The sequence below is a fragment of the Aspergillus luchuensis genome, chromosome 4 (assembly GCF_016861625.1).
Source record: "Aspergillus luchuensis IFO 4308 DNA, chromosome 4, nearly complete sequence".
In the NCBI taxonomy this organism is placed as follows: Eukaryota; Fungi; Ascomycota; class Eurotiomycetes; order Eurotiales; family Aspergillaceae; genus Aspergillus; species Aspergillus luchuensis.
The window spans coordinates 1057295-1076210 of NC_054852.1; the positions used below are offsets into that span (position 1 = coordinate 1057295).

The 18916-nt window shown below is 50.4% G+C and overlaps 4 protein-coding genes across 4 annotated transcripts; 1 reads left to right on the forward strand and 3 right to left on the reverse strand.

The window, feature by feature from the left end:
• Positions 1–1185: 1185 nt before the first annotated feature.
• On the reverse strand, positions 1186–1802 carry AKAW2_40389A (uncharacterized protein; the record flags this gene model as incomplete). Its single annotated transcript, XM_041688711.1, has 4 exons — positions 1186–1270; positions 1338–1396; positions 1453–1528; positions 1756–1802. The coding sequence occupies 4 exons, from the start codon at positions 1800–1802 to the stop codon at positions 1186–1188; spliced, it is 267 nt and encodes an 88-aa protein (XP_041542469.1).
• A 1927-nt stretch (positions 1803–3729) lies between these two features.
• On the reverse strand, positions 3730–5859 carry AKAW2_40390A (uncharacterized protein; the record flags this gene model as incomplete). The annotated part of the gene is made up of 2 exons (XM_041688713.1): positions 3730–5400; positions 5542–5859. The coding sequence occupies 2 exons, from the start codon at positions 5857–5859 to the stop codon at positions 3730–3732; spliced, it is 1989 nt and encodes a 662-aa protein (XP_041542470.1).
• A 9659-nt stretch (positions 5860–15518) lies between these two features.
• Positions 15519–16486, forward strand: AKAW2_40391S (uncharacterized protein; the record flags this gene model as incomplete). The annotated part of the gene is made up of 3 exons (XM_041688714.1): positions 15519–15734; positions 15844–16242; positions 16364–16486. 3 exons carry the CDS (start codon positions 15519–15521, stop codon positions 16484–16486), a joined length of 738 nt encoding a protein of 245 aa, XP_041542471.1.
• Positions 16487–17151: 665 nt separating this feature from the next.
• On the reverse strand, positions 17152–18153 carry RPE1 (ribulose-phosphate 3-epimerase RPE1; the record flags this gene model as incomplete). Its single annotated transcript, XM_041688715.1, has 3 exons — positions 17152–17415; positions 17583–17834; positions 17911–18153. The coding sequence occupies 3 exons, from the start codon at positions 18151–18153 to the stop codon at positions 17152–17154; spliced, it is 759 nt and encodes a 252-aa protein (XP_041542472.1).
• Between the last annotated feature and the right edge of the window lie 763 nt (positions 18154–18916).

The following is an 18916-nucleotide window of genomic DNA, read 5'->3' on the forward strand; positions in this document are numbered from 1 at the left end:
TAGTACCTAGCAGTAGTAGGAGCAAGTAGCAGACGAACATATTAACCTCAATTGATAAGAGGCTATACTATGTATCATTATATTACTATGAAGATCTAGCAGTAGTACTGATCCCTCCACTCGATCCGCGTGCACATCTATGATCACACTGACAGCTTTTGTCTATATTCATCATGGTTTGCATAGATAGCTACCACCTACCCAGCAGAGAGAAACATACCTCCCCATCTCACCTGCAGCCAAGCCCAAGGAAAATTGGTCGATGTTCTATGAGAGAATTTTTTTTTAGGTGAAAAGTTTACGTCAAGTGCGAAAACCTCGATCTACTTACGTACAAGGAAAGAACGATCTACTCCTGCAGGGCCTCGTGTGGGTGTAGGCAGCGAGCCACTCAGCTGGGCCAGAAGCATCGGGACAGCGCATTAGTTATGAATGCTGCCTAGCCCAAACCCGCTCTGCCAGATTGAACGGTACCACCAATCGGAGAGACCGTTTTTGGTTGGACTCTCCTGGCGCTGGGCTTGGCTTTGGATTCAAGCTCAAGACGGAAAGTGAACTAGAGTCGCAGGTGCCCCTAGGCATGACAGCTGCAGACTCTGCCAAGATGTCCAGGATTTTTTTCTTCATCAAAGGTAAATGCTTCAAATGCAGTCTACACTGTGTATCACATTGTGGGAACACCATGCACAGATGAGGGGACATATCACGAATGATAGCAATTACTGGGGTAGCCAACGCGGCAAAAGGGGGAAATTTCACAAGTCATCAATTAAGAAAAGCGCCATGAAGCAAAGAGGATGATTCACCTCCCTCCCCGTTCCAAGCACCACCCCGGGTTCCTAAACACATATATCCGGGATCACCATATTGAACAGAAAGGAGAATAGAAGAGGTAAAAAAAAAAAAAAAAGAAAAGAAAATAAAAAGAGCATTCCCATGGGGGCACGACGAAGGAAGACAACAGTAACGCGATGGGTAGATTAACAAGAAAATAGACAAAAACCGCGTAGCAACTGCAGCTTGTCACAGCAGCGCTTCCCGGCGCCCCTGGACTCGACCGGTCTAGTGTAGCACGCGATGAAAGGGGAATTTATCATATCGTCGAGGTCGTATATCGATCGTGAGAGCTCGGTTGGTCGCGCAGCCCTCGCTACATTCGAGGTAGCACCCGTAATCGATCACAGCTTAACACATCTCACAGCACTCGATGCACTCGAAGCAGCATTCGCAGGACTCCTCACACAGGAAGCAGCAGCAGAGCGTCGCCAGGCTAGATGGTAAAAACGGTCGGATTAGTAAGATGCGGTGCGACAAAATTCAGCAAGGGTAACGCCTACCAGGCACCGAGACATCCGCGGTCCTTCTGCTGGGGAGGGGGCTGTTGCTGGTACTGCATCTGTTGTCCGGTCAGAGTCCGATCGCATGACTGAATATAACACTGGTATCACATACCGGAGGGTAGGGCTGCTGGGGGTATCCCTGGGGAGGATAACCACCCTGCGGAGGCGGATAGCCCTGGGGAGGGTACCTGTGCGGAGACCAAGTCAGAACAATGCGCAAATCCGGAGTATGATCTAAGGAGACATTCTGCGACCGCTGGCCAGCTCAGGAAGAGAAAGACCAGTGTCGAAAAGCTTGGTAATAAGCCAGTCTCAAGACGGGTTCCTGAACCAACACGCCGCGGTCGCTTTGAATCCGAATGGCCGGTGCAAAAACCACAGGAGATCAGGCGCAATGGAGGGCGGAAAGACTTACGCCTGGGGCGGGGGAGGAGGGCCGTTGTAGTATCCGGGAGCGCTCATTGTGAAGGAAAAGAGTCTGTGGGTAGGAATAAAAGATAGGACTGGGTCAGCGTGGTGAACTTGGCAGTTGACAGTAGCGGATGGAAGAAAGAGAAAGAGGATGAGTGAGTGGACGGAGGACGGAAGCCCAGCCTTGCGTTGGCCAATAAAAGGGAAATAAGCGTACCTAAGACAACGCCGAGTTCTAAACGGAGTCGATGGAAAGCGGAAAGGTAAGAAAGGGGGGGGAGAGGAGGAAGAGGGAAGAAGAGCAGGAAGAGGAACGATCGCTAGGGGTTGGGAAAGGCGAAAGGAGGCGGAGAAAGAGGAGAAGATCGCTGAGCCGCCGTTCAGGTCTTTTAAGGTTTTGGTTGGTGGATGAGAGAAAGGAAGAAAGACAGTCAGACAGTCAGACACACGAGACAGACAGAGACAGAGAGAGAGAGAGAGAAGGGAAGACCACTTATTAAGAAAATTACACTCAATTCACTTCCCCTGCTCTTCTTCTCGTAACATACCTTACAGCAATCAAGGTCCCACGAGCCAATAGTGAGCAGTAGTGCAATCCTGTTTACGCCCCCACCCCCAACTAGAAGGGCGCCAGAAAATCCTAGCCGCCCATGTCTAACCCAGCCTGAAACAGGGAAAAGCAACTGATGAGTGACTGAGAGAAAAAAATGGAAAATTAATCAATATTGAATCCGAAACAAGTGCTATCTAAAGCTAAGTGATCATCTGTCGTGATTCCTTCAAAGTGCAGAGAAAATTGAACTGTGAGAGAGAGAGAACCAGCTCTCCCTCTCCGACCGAAGGGGACCGTCAGCCCATAATTACAATACATACATACTGGTCTCATACGCAGCACCGCCCGGACTCAGCCACATTAGCGCAGCCCTACAGGACCCAGTTACCGCCAGGCACCAGCCACGACAGTTCCTGCTATTGATTGATTTGGGGAATTTGTCCTGGAACAACTGTCGGACAACCCCTTCAGCGGTCGGGGCCAGCACTGTCTGCCTACCAATCACCGCCCTGGTGCTCGGGGTTGCGCCCCACTGCCATCGCCCGTGGGCGATGGCTCAGGGAATGAAAGGTTAGTTGTCAGCCAACCGTCGTCGGCTGGCCGAAGGATCGCTGCCATCATTGGCAGGAGGGCTGCCCTGCAGTTCCACTGCATGCCCCGGCGCTCATGAGACCCCTAAAATTGCGCCCAATCACTGCGCCCAACTTCGTGGCAGTCGGGTGCCGGCACAAAGCCACGCCCGGCGTCACCGCCTACCTGCACCGCCTACCTTACGGTCACCGCCCGTGGCATCTTCGAGCACGGTCCCTGCGTATCTTAGTATCCTTTAGCAAGAGTAGGCTGCAGTTACCAAAATAGGTCCTGCAAAGTTGGCAGTGGTCTTCCCCATCATACCCTAGTCCCGAGACTTGTACTCGGGGGGACTGTGGCTCTCATGCACGATGTGCATTAAATCAATATATTTCACGAATCTGAGACTGGCTGATTGACTGCTCATCATCACACATTATGTCGTAGCGCCCATCAGGGGCATCACCAGGTCGACTTGGTCGGCCCTCTGGAGTCCGAAGAATGAAGAGAAGAGAAGATAGAAGATAGAAGAATCACTGAAAGAAAAGAAGAAGAAGAAGAAGGGGAAAAATGAGAAAAAATGGTAGGAGAAGAATTAAAAGAGGAAAGATTAGGAACAGGAAAAAGGAAATGAGAATAGAGAAAATGAGAAGAAAAGAAAAGCCAGTGAGAATTTATCACACGAAATATAGGCGAAAAGTGCAATGTGAAGAATATGGAAACAGCCCCAAAAAAATCAAGGTTCAAGATGTATAGTATCAACAAGAAACCCATGAGTAACCAAAGATCTAGTCTCAAGCCCCTCAGGGGAGGTAAATGAGAAAGCGACCAACCGCTGGGCTGAGGTTTATACAATCACACATACGAATCGATCTCAGGTGGTAACGTCTGAGAATCGAAGTAACAAGGAGCAGCATCCATCGATGGGTCCATGACCATCGTCGGCATCGCAGTGAAGGACTCAAATCCGTTCACTAATGTCGAGTCCATACCCTGAGAAGAGATATCTTCGACCGACGTCTGTGGCAATCCAGAGAACGCAATGTCCTCGGAGGCCGCAGGCGGAGCAGCCGCCATGTCATCGCCTAGCGCATCCTGGTCAATATAGTTCTGGGCATTTTCGAGGACGATCTCCTCTTTCTGCACCATCCAATGCTTCAGGACATCCATGGGAGGATGATTTCCACCGCCCTTGCCGCCGCGCTTCTCGCTGTCTTTGCCACGACCACCACGGCCTCTTTGGCACGGGTTGAAGTGGGTGCGACGAAGATGAGCGGCAGCGTTGTAGTTAGCACCGTATCTTTTGCCATTCCGACAAGCCTTGCAGTTGGCCAGGAATGTCTTGCCAGGAGAGATGTCAACACAAACCCAAACCTTGCGAACAACGGCATGGACCCGCTCAATGTGTCGACGCAGCTCGTGCTCTCCATGAAAGCCATCCGGCTGGTCGTTGCACATGTTACAATACGTCTTCGGACGTGGGGGCCGTTGTATCGAGGCCTTGGGAATGGCTGCAACCTCTTTGGCAGTACCATCCGATGATGAAATGCGAATCATCTTGTGCTGCTCAGCCACCTTGGGGGGTGAGCTGCTGTGTGGCTCGGTTTTAGGAGCAATGGGTCGAGTACCCTGAACGATCTGTTCTTGGGTCCTGCGAGCCGCCCTCGATGGCTGGGAGAGAGACGAGCTGTCGCTCTCGACAGACATAGAAGGCCTCATCTCCGTCGCAGTGGACGGAGAAAGTGTAGGAATGGGTGGATGGAAGGATGTGGAGGATGGAGCGGAGCAAGAAAATGACATCGAGCCAGAGGGCTCAGTGAAGGGGAGGGGGACTTCGGGGTTTGGGTGTCGGTGCATAGATGAGAAAGAAGCAGGGAAGGGGACGTTCATGGGGGAGGTGGAGGTGACGAATTCAGAGGGGACGGAAAATGAGAAATTGGAGTCCAGATTCGGTCCCGAGGAATCGAATCTCATCATTCCCAAACCTCCGCACAGCGAGTCCGTAGTGGTACTCCTGCTCATTTCCACGGCAGCCGGCTGGACCGGCTGCTCGACCATGGTGGGGTTGGACATGGCTGTGAAGTTCGTCGCCATCAGGTCAGGCTGGCCCTGATTTAACTGGGGTTCTTGCCGAAGTCCGGACATCGTCGAATCCGCAGAAAGCGCCATAGAAAGTGCCGAGACATGTCCCTGGCCCTGGAAATCATCCAAGTACTGTTTGGCGTATTCGGAGGGCGTGTACTCGCTGACATGGTCAAGGCGGCGCTGCACACGCTGGGGTCCATAGGAGTGTCGAAAGCCCGTTGCAGGGGTTGTCAGCGACGGACGGTGAGCAACCGGTATCTGCTGACTCTGCGAGCGGACCATAGCCGTGTGCCGGGAGGAGGGCCCAGGACCAGAGTAAGAGACCGAGCTGCCTTTCCGAGAATTCGTTCTTGAGAGGCGTCGAGTAGTCTCAGGAGCCGCCGGCGAAGACGCATGAGACAGTTCGCGCGTCAGATCAACGGTCACTGGAGGTTCCGGAGTCTGCCAAGTGTCAATCCAAGGACTGTTGGCGGGAGATGACAGAAGAGAAGAAGATCATGGAATAGCGCGGGAGGGACAGAATGGGTAAAAACGCAGGTATGGAGGAGAGGCGGGAGCAGAAGACCAAGATAGATCACATACGGTGACTCGTCGTTTCGGTGGAGGAAGACCAGAACCAGGTAGGGTCCGGGGGGTATCCTGTCGTAACCGTTTCCCAGATTTCTCGAGAGCCGCGCCGCCATCTTCAGGAAGACCAGAACCGGGAACCGGGCGGTAACTGGACGAGGCGACAGAGGATATGGAAGAAGAGGCCGTGGTGGTCATGAACTGACTTAACCGCTGACTCCAAAGTTCGTTTCGCTCTGATTCCGGAAGATGGGAGTGTCGATCCAAGAAAGCGTCCCGATACCCAGAGATGGCCCTTGTGAAGAGTTCGTCGTCGGCCATGGTGCCAGCCATAGTGGGTGAAGAAGTCCTCGCTGAGTGCTGCCTCTTCTCACGTAGGATGAGCGAGGAGGCAGGTGCTGCTATCAGTATCAAGTGACTTCAGGGGATTGGAGAGGATCTCTAGAGCTAGCGCGATTTAGTATATGTATGGCAAGGGAGATCCTCTTGGTGACTTGCACCTCAGAGCGACCACGAGAGGGGAAAGACTGACTGGAATATAGAGGTAGAGAGTAGTAGAGAGAATAGCCCGATAGACACTGAGATCAACGGGGCAGGCAGTGAAGTGTAGAAAGAGTACACGGCAGAAGGGAGCAAGGCCGGTACAGATAAGATAGAAGGGTGGTGAGAGATAAAATAGTATGGGAAGGGAAGGTTGTTGAATGAGATGAGATGAGATGAGATGATGAAGAAGAGAGTAGGTAAGAGAGAGAGAGAGACAGATGGGGGGAGGAGATATATGAAGGCGCGGTGGAGTAAGAGGACAATGGGAAGTGCCAGATGGATGTTGACAAGGAAGATGACGATAACGATAAAGAACGAGGAGGCAGATGAGGTGGGAAGAGGTTATCAATTAAATGGAGCATCCACCATCCCCACACCCGGGTTGGTCAAAAGGTCCGGAGAGGGTCAAGGATGAAACTAAGGTGAGAATGGATTAGGAGGAAAGCAAAAAGCAAGAGGAGGGGAGGGGAGGCAGAAAAGAGAACCTAAGGGGAGAAAATGGGTAAGGTACGAATGGTGGATGGAACGAGCATGAGCGAACAAAAGATCCGTCAGAAGGAGAAGCAGTAGTTGCAGGTTAGTTTAGGGAGTTCATGGCCCATCGAGAGGTTGAAACTGGGCGGGGATGGAAAGATGGAGGGAGGGATTGGAAGCCTCCCAGATGAGTCCAGACCCTCTTGGGATGGCCAGGATCTGTCGCAACTTTTTTTGGGGAGAGAGGAGTTGAGTTAGGTAGTAATTTAGTAAGTAGTAGTATGGAATTATATTATGATTTTTCTCGATTTGGGTGACTGATTCCTTTAATTCTCATTTGATAGTTTTTGCTTTCCCCATTTTGACTTTTATTTTGATTCTTTTTTCTTTAAAAAATTCTTTTTTTTTTATTTATCTGTGTTTCCTTCTGTCCCCTCGTTTCTTTTTTACTGTTTCCCAAAAAGGGAAAGTATCAGGATGAAGAAGAGGAGGGGGGGGGAGTTAAGTGTGAGCGAACCAAAACAAGAAGAAGTGAAAGAGGTAGGAAAACTAAAATAGAGAAAAAGGAAATAATTATTATTGTTGTAATTTTTGGGGAAAGAGAAGGAGGGAGGAGGGGGAAATCGATTCACCGTCTGGGCCGAAGATGGTGATCAGAGCGCTAGTGCCGAAAAGAGAAGAGACCACTTAACTACCTAGGTACTAACCAGTGGCCGTCAGTATTATTATTTTTTTTTTTTTTTATTCTGGGGAAAAAGGGAATAGGGAAAGGAAAAGAGAAAATTTGGGATATGGGTCAAAAGCACACTAAGCACTGTAAGATAGGAAAAAGAAGGAGGGAGAGAACACGACCAACCCACGTCCAGCAGACCACTAATGGCGGTCCTCAGTCAGCAGAGGAAAAAGTGGAAAGACACACCACCACCACCACCACCACCACCAAGTCAGGACTAGACCTACTGGGAAAGGTCAAGGGGAGGGTGACACGCTGACTGTTCAACAGAGGCCCGAATGGACCTGGTTGCAACGGGTTAGACACATCGATCGGATGAGTCGCAGTGGACGGACAAACACGGTGTGTACGCCCCAAAGTGAGGCAGCGAAACGGATTCCATCGTCATCGACCCGGACCAGCAAAAGCACCTGCTGCGCTGGAAGGGTCATGATCAGTCATCCGAGTGGTTATGATGGGTTATGTGCACGGGATTATTATTACTACTATTGTTACTAACTACTGTACGGAGTCCGACAATGACCAACTCTCCTATGGAGTCCCAAGCTAGTCTAGTTATTATTATGGGGACCGGCTGCACCAGTCCAATTCTGCTGGACTTTGATACGCTGTACCCGGTCTGCTGCAGCGCCTACGGCGGTACATGGGCTTGAAAGAATCCTGGGCCTGTTTCCCCAGCAGTGGTTCCGCAAGCCTCAGGTACCTACTGAGTCTAAGGTAGGAACAGTGACTCCAGGTTGAGGTACCTGGGTATGGTAGTCCTCCCACCAGCAGTGGCTTGCTGCGGCGGAGCAATGTACCAACGGTCCGGTTGGTGGCCAGTGGCAGGCCTCCTGCGCCCGTCTGCTCCGTACAAAGCACCCGGGGAGTCTACCAACTTTCCCCCCTCGACTCTACGGCTGCCACGTCGATGTCAGGCTACACCCGTTCGGGCTTTTCTCGTCCCCATACTCCGTACATACTCCTACACTACCACAGTGCTCGTCACGGCCAACTCTAGTTGGTCTTACTCCTCTGTCAGTTGGTGATGCGCTTGCAGATGACGAGCCAGCCGGAACTCAAGTTGTCCCTTATCGCGGTCGCTTGTTGTCGTATCAGGCGCGGCAGCAGAATAACTGAGAGGAGTAAGATCTCCTGAACAGTTGAGCACAAACCTTCTCTACGTTGTGTCTGGACACGACACTTTGGAGTCGAGTCTAGATGAGCAAACTCCAAGGGGCGATTGGGTATCAACTGGATTTGTTGTCAACCCCAGGCATTCCATTCTTCGTGTCTAGATCGTGCAAAAGAAGAAGCCGATGGTCATAAGTATATAGCAACAACTTAGGCAAGCGGCAGTAACCTGGGTACAGTCCCCGGGCCCAACCCGCGGTACCACGCGGAAGACATCCAGGGTTTGGCCGGCGTTGTCTGCACATGGCCGTCCAAGAATGACACGAGCTGGATCAGGTAATTATTGACACGGACTGCTGACAGTAGTCTGCCCACTCTGTGGTCTTTAGGGGTATGGTGGCTATGGAGCGCCGTACCAGAGAGGTGACGAAAATCTTTCGTAAATCCAGCTGCTAGAATATTTCCCGGATCTTCCTCTGGCGCCGTGACCGGACGATCTTAAGACTATCGACGATGGACCGATCATTTGGGGAAAGGGGGAGTGTGTGGGGCGGATGAAGATGCCGCCCAATACGCGGGAAGGGAGACCAGAGGTCACGTGCTACACGTGACTCTCTCCCAATCAGGACTAGACCACTGACAGCTGAGAGAACAGTAGTAGTTACTACATACGTAGTACTTACTATTAATCGTTCACCCACGGTGGGATAGGAAGAACAGTTGGTCCATGGGATCAACTAGCCCATCCTACTACTTACTCAATGAGTTAGTCGAGGAACGCTGTAAGTGACCAAGGGTTGCTGCGGATGGATTGGTCTATGTGCTGGCGTTTCACCTCCACCCTGCCAACACGATGATAAAATTTAACCAAATCATGATGGCTTAGGAACGCGCTCCCCCTCATACTCTCACCGAAGGCAAGCGCTTTTGGCGGTCAACCGCTCCTCCACCGTTGTTTCAGAGTTTCAGCACCCACCACGAGCCCACTGCAGTGTCACCGCTTTTTTGAGGCCTAAGAAGCGATGACGATACTACGGAGTTGAAAGTGACCACTATGGACCGACTACTGCACCGTAGGAGTCCATAGTGTGTCCCCGAACGGGTAAAGCGCCGTTTCTGGAACCGGCTATCGTGTCTGAACATGGCTCGAGCCAATGACCGACGGCGCTCATAGTGTCTCTTCCCGAATGAAGAAAACATAGACAGGGAAATCAGGGACGAGATACGTGGGATACTCGTGTGCAGAGTTGCTACTCCACTGTTGTCTCCGGCTTAATCTGCGCGGGTGGAGGATTTTCTTTAGGAAATCCCCCTCTTGCCGATTCTCGAAGACAGTCGAATCTCCGGCCCTCGCTGGTCGGCAGAACGGAGTACACCGTCGCAGTATGAGCAACAGCGGGGTATTGAGTTGAACCCGTGAGTCATGCACACTGGCTCAAGCATTCACCACTTCGTCCTCAATCTAGACACTGTATCGAAGAAAAGCGACTGAGGGAATAATCATTATCTCTACGGAGTAAATCCGGTGGCGAATTTGGCTTCTCTACTGTCATGTCGGTCTGGAAAGTTGTTACCTCTCAACTGCATCCAAATACCGAGACTGCTCCGTAGTAGTGAACAATCAACAATCAAACCCCACGATCGGTGAGGGAGAAATGTGTTGAAGTCTGGAGATCGCTGTTGCCTTCCAACAGATCAACCAGCATCGAGCATAATATGTCGGCGATGAACTGCGTCATTGCCAGTTCTGCCCCTCCTGACTTCATCCCGCTTCAGTTTTCCCATCCCCGCCAATTTTCCTATCGTCCGATACGGACACATTCTTCACCTCCCAGCTACTCTGCGAAATACACGTCGTTGCTGGCAGGCAAACACAATGCGATAGCACGATATTTTAATTGACAAGAACTTGTTCCGTTACAGATTGTATATATTGAACACCGTACTAGTGCCACTGATCGGATCTAAAGTAGTACTATATATCCAAGAGTAGTATTCAACCAGTCGCGCCAGAGCAAGCGAAACCAGTGAACGCATCATGATCATAACAGTAAAAGGGAAACTAGTATCTTCATACACCGTCCAAAGTAACAGCCAGAATGGCACTGTTTGGCACGATTCATCGAGCTGAATTACCAAGTGCACAGCTCAGGAGTAGAGTCCTGATGACAGACCACACTGTACCAACATACCACGTGATACTACTTCGATTACGAATAACCCTCTAGTCAATAAGAGTAGCCATCCCCATCCACTAAGTACATGATAACAACCATCCAATGTAAGTATCTACTAGAATTCCCCTCTACAACCAAAACAAGAAATCCTATCCCTAGCCCGTCTTCCAGAAAGTGGAGGGTGATAAAGTAATCATCGACTACCCTACTTACCAAATATAGCACCAAGTCCGGGAACAACGGGATTTCACTAACAATCTAATTTCACGCACCCGAGATGAAGAGTAGTAAGATACTACTATGCAATAATGCGACAATTTTCTCAGCCAGTACGGAGTAGGGGAAATGAGTCGGCTACCGGAAATAAGCAGAGAGAATGCATTGATAGAAAAAGTCAAAGCGATGAATAGACAACAACTACCTATAGTGACAATCGGAAAGTAAATGGAGTCAATGAAGATGATGATCATACGGTCTTCCTTCTGGCTGGCATCAAGTGACAAGTTGATGGAAAACTAACTAACTAAAACTAAATTATTAGCTAGCTAGCATTCGCTGCGCTCACAACTTGTTTTCACACCAATGCACTGTGATAAGTCTAAGGCGGGCATTTGAGATTTGTCGTAGGATGTCAGTTAGTTAGTGAAGCCAGCTGGGCGACAATTTTCATCGATGCCTGCCAGCTTTCTTAGATTATGTTTAGTACGCAGGTACTTTTTCGTACCTTGGCCCCGATCGACTTGGGCGTTGTCCGGAGAAGCGATGATGATGATGCTGATGATGAAGATGGATGAAAGGGAGGGGGAAAGAACAGAAACCGACATGGGGACAAAAATAGATGCGTGACGCTATTCCGTGGGCGTCATGGTCGGTGGTAGCAAAGCACCCCTATTCGATGGGCAAGGGGATCGGCGGGCCCGCTAGACGTTCTGTGATCGTCCAATTTCCCTGAAGGGGGTGGGATGATAGGCTGGAAAAGGCTTTCAAAGTGGTCCACTAGTTCGTACCATCTGTGATTCCATGCAGAATGCGCATACAGCAGTGTGTGCTGCCGGTTGATGGTGGAAAAAGCAGGGAAGAAAGTTTTTGGGTTGAGAATCCCCCTCCTCTCTCTTTCTCTCTCTTTGCCCTCTCCAGGTTTTAGCGTATGCCTGACTTGGGCAGTTGTCACGCTAACTTATTTCCGAACCAAGGACCTTGCAAAGCTGACATTTTTATCCCTGAGAAATAGTACTTAGTTAGGTAGTTGGTGATTGTGTTCGTTTGCTTGTTTTTTTGGTTTGGTTTAATTATTATTATTATTATTATTTTCGGGTCGAAAGGGGAAAGTATCTAGACTTGGGACAGTTACCGAACATTGGAAGGTTCCATGGGACGCCCGGTTGGCGCTATCTTGCCAAACTGCAACTGACAGCGAATCATTTAAGATTTGAGGCCGGAGCTGTTGGGCCACCCGCCCTTCCCATAGAAACGCGGACGGTCGAAAGGATTCAGGTCACTGCGCTTAGTCTAGTTACTTAGGTCACCAACACCCACCTCTTTTTCCGCGCCAAAAGGCTAAACTTATCATCTTACTTGAAACCACTATGACAACATCTTCGCTGGGGTGATCGGAAACGGCTGCCGCCCATGCCCAACCAGTCCTAATTAGTCAGTTTTCTGCCTTACTCGATCCCTGTTCAAGATGTGATCGAGTCAGGCTATGGGCTGAGACTGGAGATTCGGGCAACGATAATGGCTTGGAAGACGGGACAGAAGAGGCGAGATCAACCCTCGATGTGTGAGGTCTCATGAAGCCCACCAACTGGCTGAGACTGCGTAGGCCCGGTTAGCCAGGGCATCTGAACGCTCGGTATGTTCAATGATCTGGCCGATTGATCCAAGCTGATACGAACACCAGTCATCCTTGTTTGGGCCGATCCTTCTGTGTATCGACAGCTAGGAAGGACTGCCTATACGTGCAATTCACCAAGTTTCGGACAGCCCGCCACAGGCAGGCCTGGGCGTCCTTCAAAAGCGAGTCTGGAACGGCGTTTAGCCAGCCGCTGGGCCAAATACCAGCTCGTTGTCCTCGCCTGAATGGGTGCTATGACCGCCAAAGGCAACGGGATTCTATGTCCTGGGCCGGATCTGTGTCTTTGATTGGATCCCACATTGAAATTTCCATGATGACGCGGCTGAACAAGTCGAATATTTGTGGATGGTCTCACTTCCTCAATCGTTGCTTTGCTGCTTCATTTCTAAGCCTTGCATTGCCTGAAGGATTAACCGCTGAGCCTTGTTTCGTCCAAGTGGCTGTGGCGATGCTCCGTTGCAACGCCAAATGGCGCATCTCCAGGCTAGACTTGTCAGCTCTAGTTGTCAGATAGATCCTTGCAGATCAGTGTAGCTAGTATGATGAGTACTCTGTACGCCGAGTAATCCTCAGCCACGTACGAGTTGCAAGACTCTGGAGGAGAGGTACCATTTTTTTAGCTCAAGTGGTTCTAGACTGGCCATCGGCTATTCTCGCTTGTCTTCGCGACACTGTCTCTTTCACAAGGAAGTTTGATACAGCATTTCTGCCACCGCGTTGATGTCGACATCGGCGCCACATTGCTCTGTACTTTATTAAAGTCGGCATGCTTTCAAATTGCCACATTCGCTTCGGTAGGCAAATGGTGAGGGTGTGATGGCATACACTGTGGTATACTCTGCAGTGTGGTGATAAGAGTAGAAAATAGGCAGGTACGTCGATGGTACCATCGGAGCAGTCATCATCAGGCTGTTCCTTCAAGGCAGCTCTGGCTGTAGTTACTACCAGTAGAGTCTGCATCCTTCCATTTCTATTTCCAAATGTCAGAGGAACTCTGGCATCAGGGGAATCGGAGAAGCTTGATTTGTTCAAAAGTCTTCAGTTTTATTTAGAAGAGTGACACTTGATAAACCAGATACAGACCCATAATCAGTTCTGGAGGCAAGTCACTTCATGAGGCGATGTCGCTGTGATTTATCTACCGAAACTTCGGGAAAATATCTTCAAAAGCTGACTCTTCCTGTTGCATGAGGTGCTCAGAGTCTAGCATTCCGATACGTTATTGCCTTGAGACCATCTTATAATAATCCTCGCAATCTTTGCCATTTGCAAATTCGATTGAGTTCTTGAGTTCGCAAAGGGGACAATCGGTATTTCTTTCATGATAACGGGCCTCTATCGAATTTGTGACATCCTTTCGATGTCCGCACAATACCTGCGGTCCTACCTTACCACCGTATAATTCGTTGTGGAAACACTATTTCAATTGATCCAGGGGGCCTCGGTGTTATGTTTCAAGCATTGTCACTTAATTCATGATGTCGACTGCAGCAATTGGGGGAGTCAGCATCATCATAAAGCACGAATATATATAGCACCATGACATCTTTTGACTTCATTCCGTAATGTGCATGGTTATCAGGTCATGGGTTATTGCCTGGTATTGAAGTGACAAAGTACTTCGTGGTACATGAAACGGCTCTATGCACAACTATAGGAGCCGTGTTGCTCGTCAATGGTGGGTGTTGAGAGGACTCATCCGAGAGCTGATGGTGAGGTAAGTCTGGGGAAAGACACCGGCTACTATGAGGGATGATGGGAGAAACAATCTGGCGAAGTTGTCTCGAAGGCAAGTCCAAGGGACCGGGACTTCCAATATAATATAGTACACAATACGCGCCAGAAAAAAAAATCCATCTTTTTGTGAGATTGCCGATCTGATAGGGGCGTACTTTAGTAGATTTGATGTTGAAGTAGTCCCACCTCGCCACCATCTACATGGTACTTTATAGCTCCAATCCCTGTGAAGTAGTGTTCTGTAGCCCTTCTCGAAACCGTCTCCAACGGCGTAGCTATGTGGTCATTGCGCAACAATCATACCACCGTACCAAACAGGCGTTGAGGCATATCGGATGCTTCTTGGCCTCTTCTACACTTGCATCATACGCAGCCAGTCGACATATGCAACTCAGGCGGGCCATATGCAAACCTTCGTGCACTCACCGGCAAACGTTTCATTGTATTAATACGAGACAAAATTGGTTTAGCGACAATGCTTGAAGATTTGCAAGAGAGCTGGCGAACAGCTAGACGATGAAGTCATGGGCCGTTGGAACTGCGATAGCTCACTTTTGGGCCCTGTACGATCAATGGGACTGTGACATCAGACGTGCCACTTATATTCCGACAATCGAAGACTGCACCCACTTTTTCAGTTGCAGTGTCGACTCGGGGCCTGCCATTGCGCAGGCAAAAGCGCGAGAAAAATAACCTTGGAAGCAGCCGATCGAAGGTGGAGAAGAGGTCGGATGGTACCGAGAGTAGTTGGTACAAAATGAGGAAGAAAGGACCATAGTTCTTTTGTGAGATAGTAAGTAGTGACGAGAAAGATGCACTGACGTCAGATTGCCACCCTGGAATCAGATCCCCCACAATTGCAAAGAGGCTGTCACGACATTAGTCTGTAATCACTAGGCCGATTATATAGGGTTGGCTCTTGCCTCTTTGCGCCGCATCCTCCACCTTCTCCCCAGCTGAATATATTCACCTGAGATGAGAGGAATCCAATAATTCACTATCTATCAAATCCTACGTACCACACTCTCTTCAATCATCTACTCGAGACTGCATGGACCACCATTCCACGTGACCTATCTTTCGCCGGCCTCAGGAAGCCACGTCATTCGGCGGTGAAGCACAGTCCCTCACTTTTTCTGCCCCTTTAAAAAAGAACAATCGGGAAGGCGCGCCGTCGCGCTGCTGCAAAAGGGGAAGCGGACCTCCACCAAAAGCGATCGTCATCCTCGTCTTCTTCCCCTCATCCTCGTCCTAATACTTTCCTCGCTCTTTCCGTTCGATACACTCTCTTTCGCCATCACCATCTTCTTTTCCATTCTTCTACCTCCTACGACCGGATAATCTTTCCTTGTACATCAACATGTCCGATCCCACCCTTTATCTCTACACCTCCCTGACTGCGGGGTCGTCCCACATCGTCACCGCAACGGCACGCCTGGAGACAATTCTCAAAGCCAACAAGCTCCCCTTCCGCGCAATCGATGTGGCCACGGACGAAGTAGCCAGGAAGCTCTGGGGCCGTCGCTCCAAGGGCAAGAAACTTCCTGGCTTGGTGAAATTCGGCACTGTTGTCGGAGTACGTATTCCTCCCCCCATCCCAGCGCAGAGAGGCTAGGTGGCTACTACTAGCGACGGAAGCTTCAAATATATACTGGGGACTACCAGCTAACATCTTCAAATTACAGGACTTGGAGCAAGTTGAAGAATGGAATGAGTATGGTGAGCTGAGGATGCAGGTTAACAGTGTCGAAGACATCGACAGTATTCCCGCAACTAGTACTCCGATCGCACCCCCCTCGGCCGCATCTACCCCCACCCCCGAACCCACTACCCTCAAACAGAGCACAATCAAGATTCAAAGCCCCCCGTCCAAAGAGACCCCGAAAGACACTGCTATCACGGCTGCTATGCGCCAGGCTAGTGGGGAGGCCGCTGCCAAGGCTAAGGGCAGCGGCACTCAACCTGCCCCGGCTAAGGAACCTGCCCCAGCAAAGGAACCTGTCCCGGCAGTTACAGAACAAAAAGAGACCCCGAAAGAGACCCCTGCGGCTGGCGAGCAGTCCCAAGCAGGCAAGGAAGATACTGTACGTGGGAACGAGGCTGCTCCCGATACTCAGGCTAGCAAGCCTAAGCGGCCGCCTCTCGTGCCCGAGGTAGCTGCAGAGTCGTCTGCTAATTTTCATGCTGATGCTGCTGAAGCTTTAGGAATGGTTCAGCACCACCGTGGCTCCATCATCTCCGCCACCTCCAAAGAAGAACAAGAAAAAGTTGCACAGGACTTGCGGAAGTCTATTTCCGGGGGTCAACAGGATCTTCTCAAATCCTTGAGGGAGGATAATGCGGCGCGGACAGATCAGGAGGAGACGATCGAAGAAGAGTAGGAATGGTGGTGAAACCCAGGATGGGACCCCGGTCGACAGAAAGCGCGGGCTGCCAAAGTCAACGGCCGGGGTTTTGCGGTTGCATTCATTTTGAGACGACGAATACGACTCAGCGTCCTAGTTTCGGTTATCGCGAGACTCTTACCGTTTATCTTCGTTCCCTGTAAAGATACCAGCTTTCACTGTTGCTTGCTTGCTTGCTGTTTATTTCTTTCTTTGTAACTTGCATTCAATGCTGTATATGTTCGAACTGGACTCATTTCCCATTACATACATAGTTGATGATCCCACTGTTTACCTACTCTATCCGATCCGTATACCCAACCCATAACCTTTTAAATATGCCTGAACGCGCATCTCCGCCCGTAACCGATCAAGTACTCTTTGACCCTTTTTTCGCTCATCACATGTCGACAGGGAAAACACCCGAACAAGGGCCCATGAGAATTCTGTAAGGCGCCAGGAAGAAGCTAGAAAACGCAAAGAACAAATAAGAAAATGCGAGCGATCGCAACGAAAATCGTGTCACATGAACCGGAAAACTTTTGTTTATGGTTTCCTTCCCCCCCCTCTTCTATTCTTATTATTTATTGGATTATTATTCGTTTCAGTTTACTCCTTGCGATACTTGTTAACAGTCTCGCGGAGCTTAGCGATGACGTCGGCGGGATCCTGAGCGCCAAAGACGGCCGAGCCCGCAACGATGACGTTGGCGCCAGCCTCAGCAGCCTGGTCAATCGTGCCCAGTCCCAAGCCACCATCCACCTCGATGTTGAGGTTGGGGTATTTCTCGCGCAAAGCTTTGACCTTGGGCAGCTCGGAAGCCATAAACTTCTGACCACCAAATCCGGGGTGAACGGTCATAACCAGGACCATCTGATAATTGCCAAGAGAGATAGCGTTAGCATGTTGTTACGTACTCCGTAGCTTGAACTTTAACCAGCATCCCTCTCCACTATAGACTAGTATATGGGTGTGGGGTATGCTCCGCAACGATGTGCTGAGGGGGGGAAATTTATGGGGATGTAGTAGGATCAACTCACATCCGGACGTTCCTTCTCGTTCTCATTCGCCAAAATATCCCAGAGTACGTCGACGGGGGTATCGGGCTTGATGGCAATTCCGGCTTGCATGCCCTCGTCGTGGATATAACGGATCAGGTCCTTGGGGCTGGTCTTGGTGGTTGTGGTGTTGTCGGCGGGACTGGTAGCAGCGGTGGAGGAGATGGCGGCTTCATAGTGAAAGCAGTAGAGATCACAGCCGGCGTCTTTGAAGTCCTTGACCCATTTGTGGGGCTGTATGGGGAATGAGCATGAGCTTTGAGGTTCATTGAGGTATGTACGATAGTGGTAGAAAGGGAGCCAGACGCACCTCCTGGATCATCATGTGGCAGTCAAAGGTACCCTTGCCGTGGGGTTCGGTGGGACGAGCAACATGAGAGCGAATCTTGGTGACGACGGGGGCACCAAAGGTCATGTTGGGGACGAAGTGGCCGTCCATGATGTCGACGTGCAACCAGTCGGAGCCTTGGGCGATCTTGGTCGAGCATTCGCTGCCCAGGGTGCCGAAGTCGGCACTCAGGATGGAGGGAGCAATGATAGCTGGCGGGGACATGGTGGATAAGAATTGACAGAGAGGAGAGAAGAAAATTGGTTTCTGGGATGAAGCTATGAAGAAGATTTAAGAAAGGATTTATTTAAGATTCGGTATTATGCGGTACCACCGGAGATGGAGGAAGTGGAGGGGCACCGGATTTATAGTTACGGACAATTATTATTCTGATGACGGGTCACCGACGAACGAGGGGCGCGGTGAAAGGAAATGGGGAGGGAGGGTGGGAAGGGAGAGCCACACCCGGGAGTGGATAACAAGAATCGTATGGAGACTCCATCACGGCCAAAAGGGCAATGAGCCATAAGTCAGCCGGATGTTGATATCACCGCCATTTTTTGCAGTATTCAGTTTTTGCCTGTCGACGTCAGTTCAATCCCTCCGGAGTACCCAAAAGGGAAATCTGCTGCCCGTCGATAAGGGCTAGGGTCCTGGATTGCACGTGGGGGGAGACTTGGCTGCAGCCCCGGTGGGGGCCTGGGTGCCTGAACACCCGGTCGAGACTCGCGCCCAATGCATGTCACGGGTTCTCCCCCAATTGGGAACTGGCCATCCATTTGACCAGTAGTGCACATCTCCTTGTCCAGTTCATCCTTCCTTCCTGTCGCGACTATCCTTTCCGATGCCGACACGCTGGTCCGGTGACTCAACCATCTCCCTTTCCAGTTTGTCCGTTGGGATCTGTACGCGGACCGGATTTCCCTTTTCTGTGCTTTCCTGCGGCAGTCGACAGTTGGCCCATGCTCAATAGTAAGTAAGTGAGTTG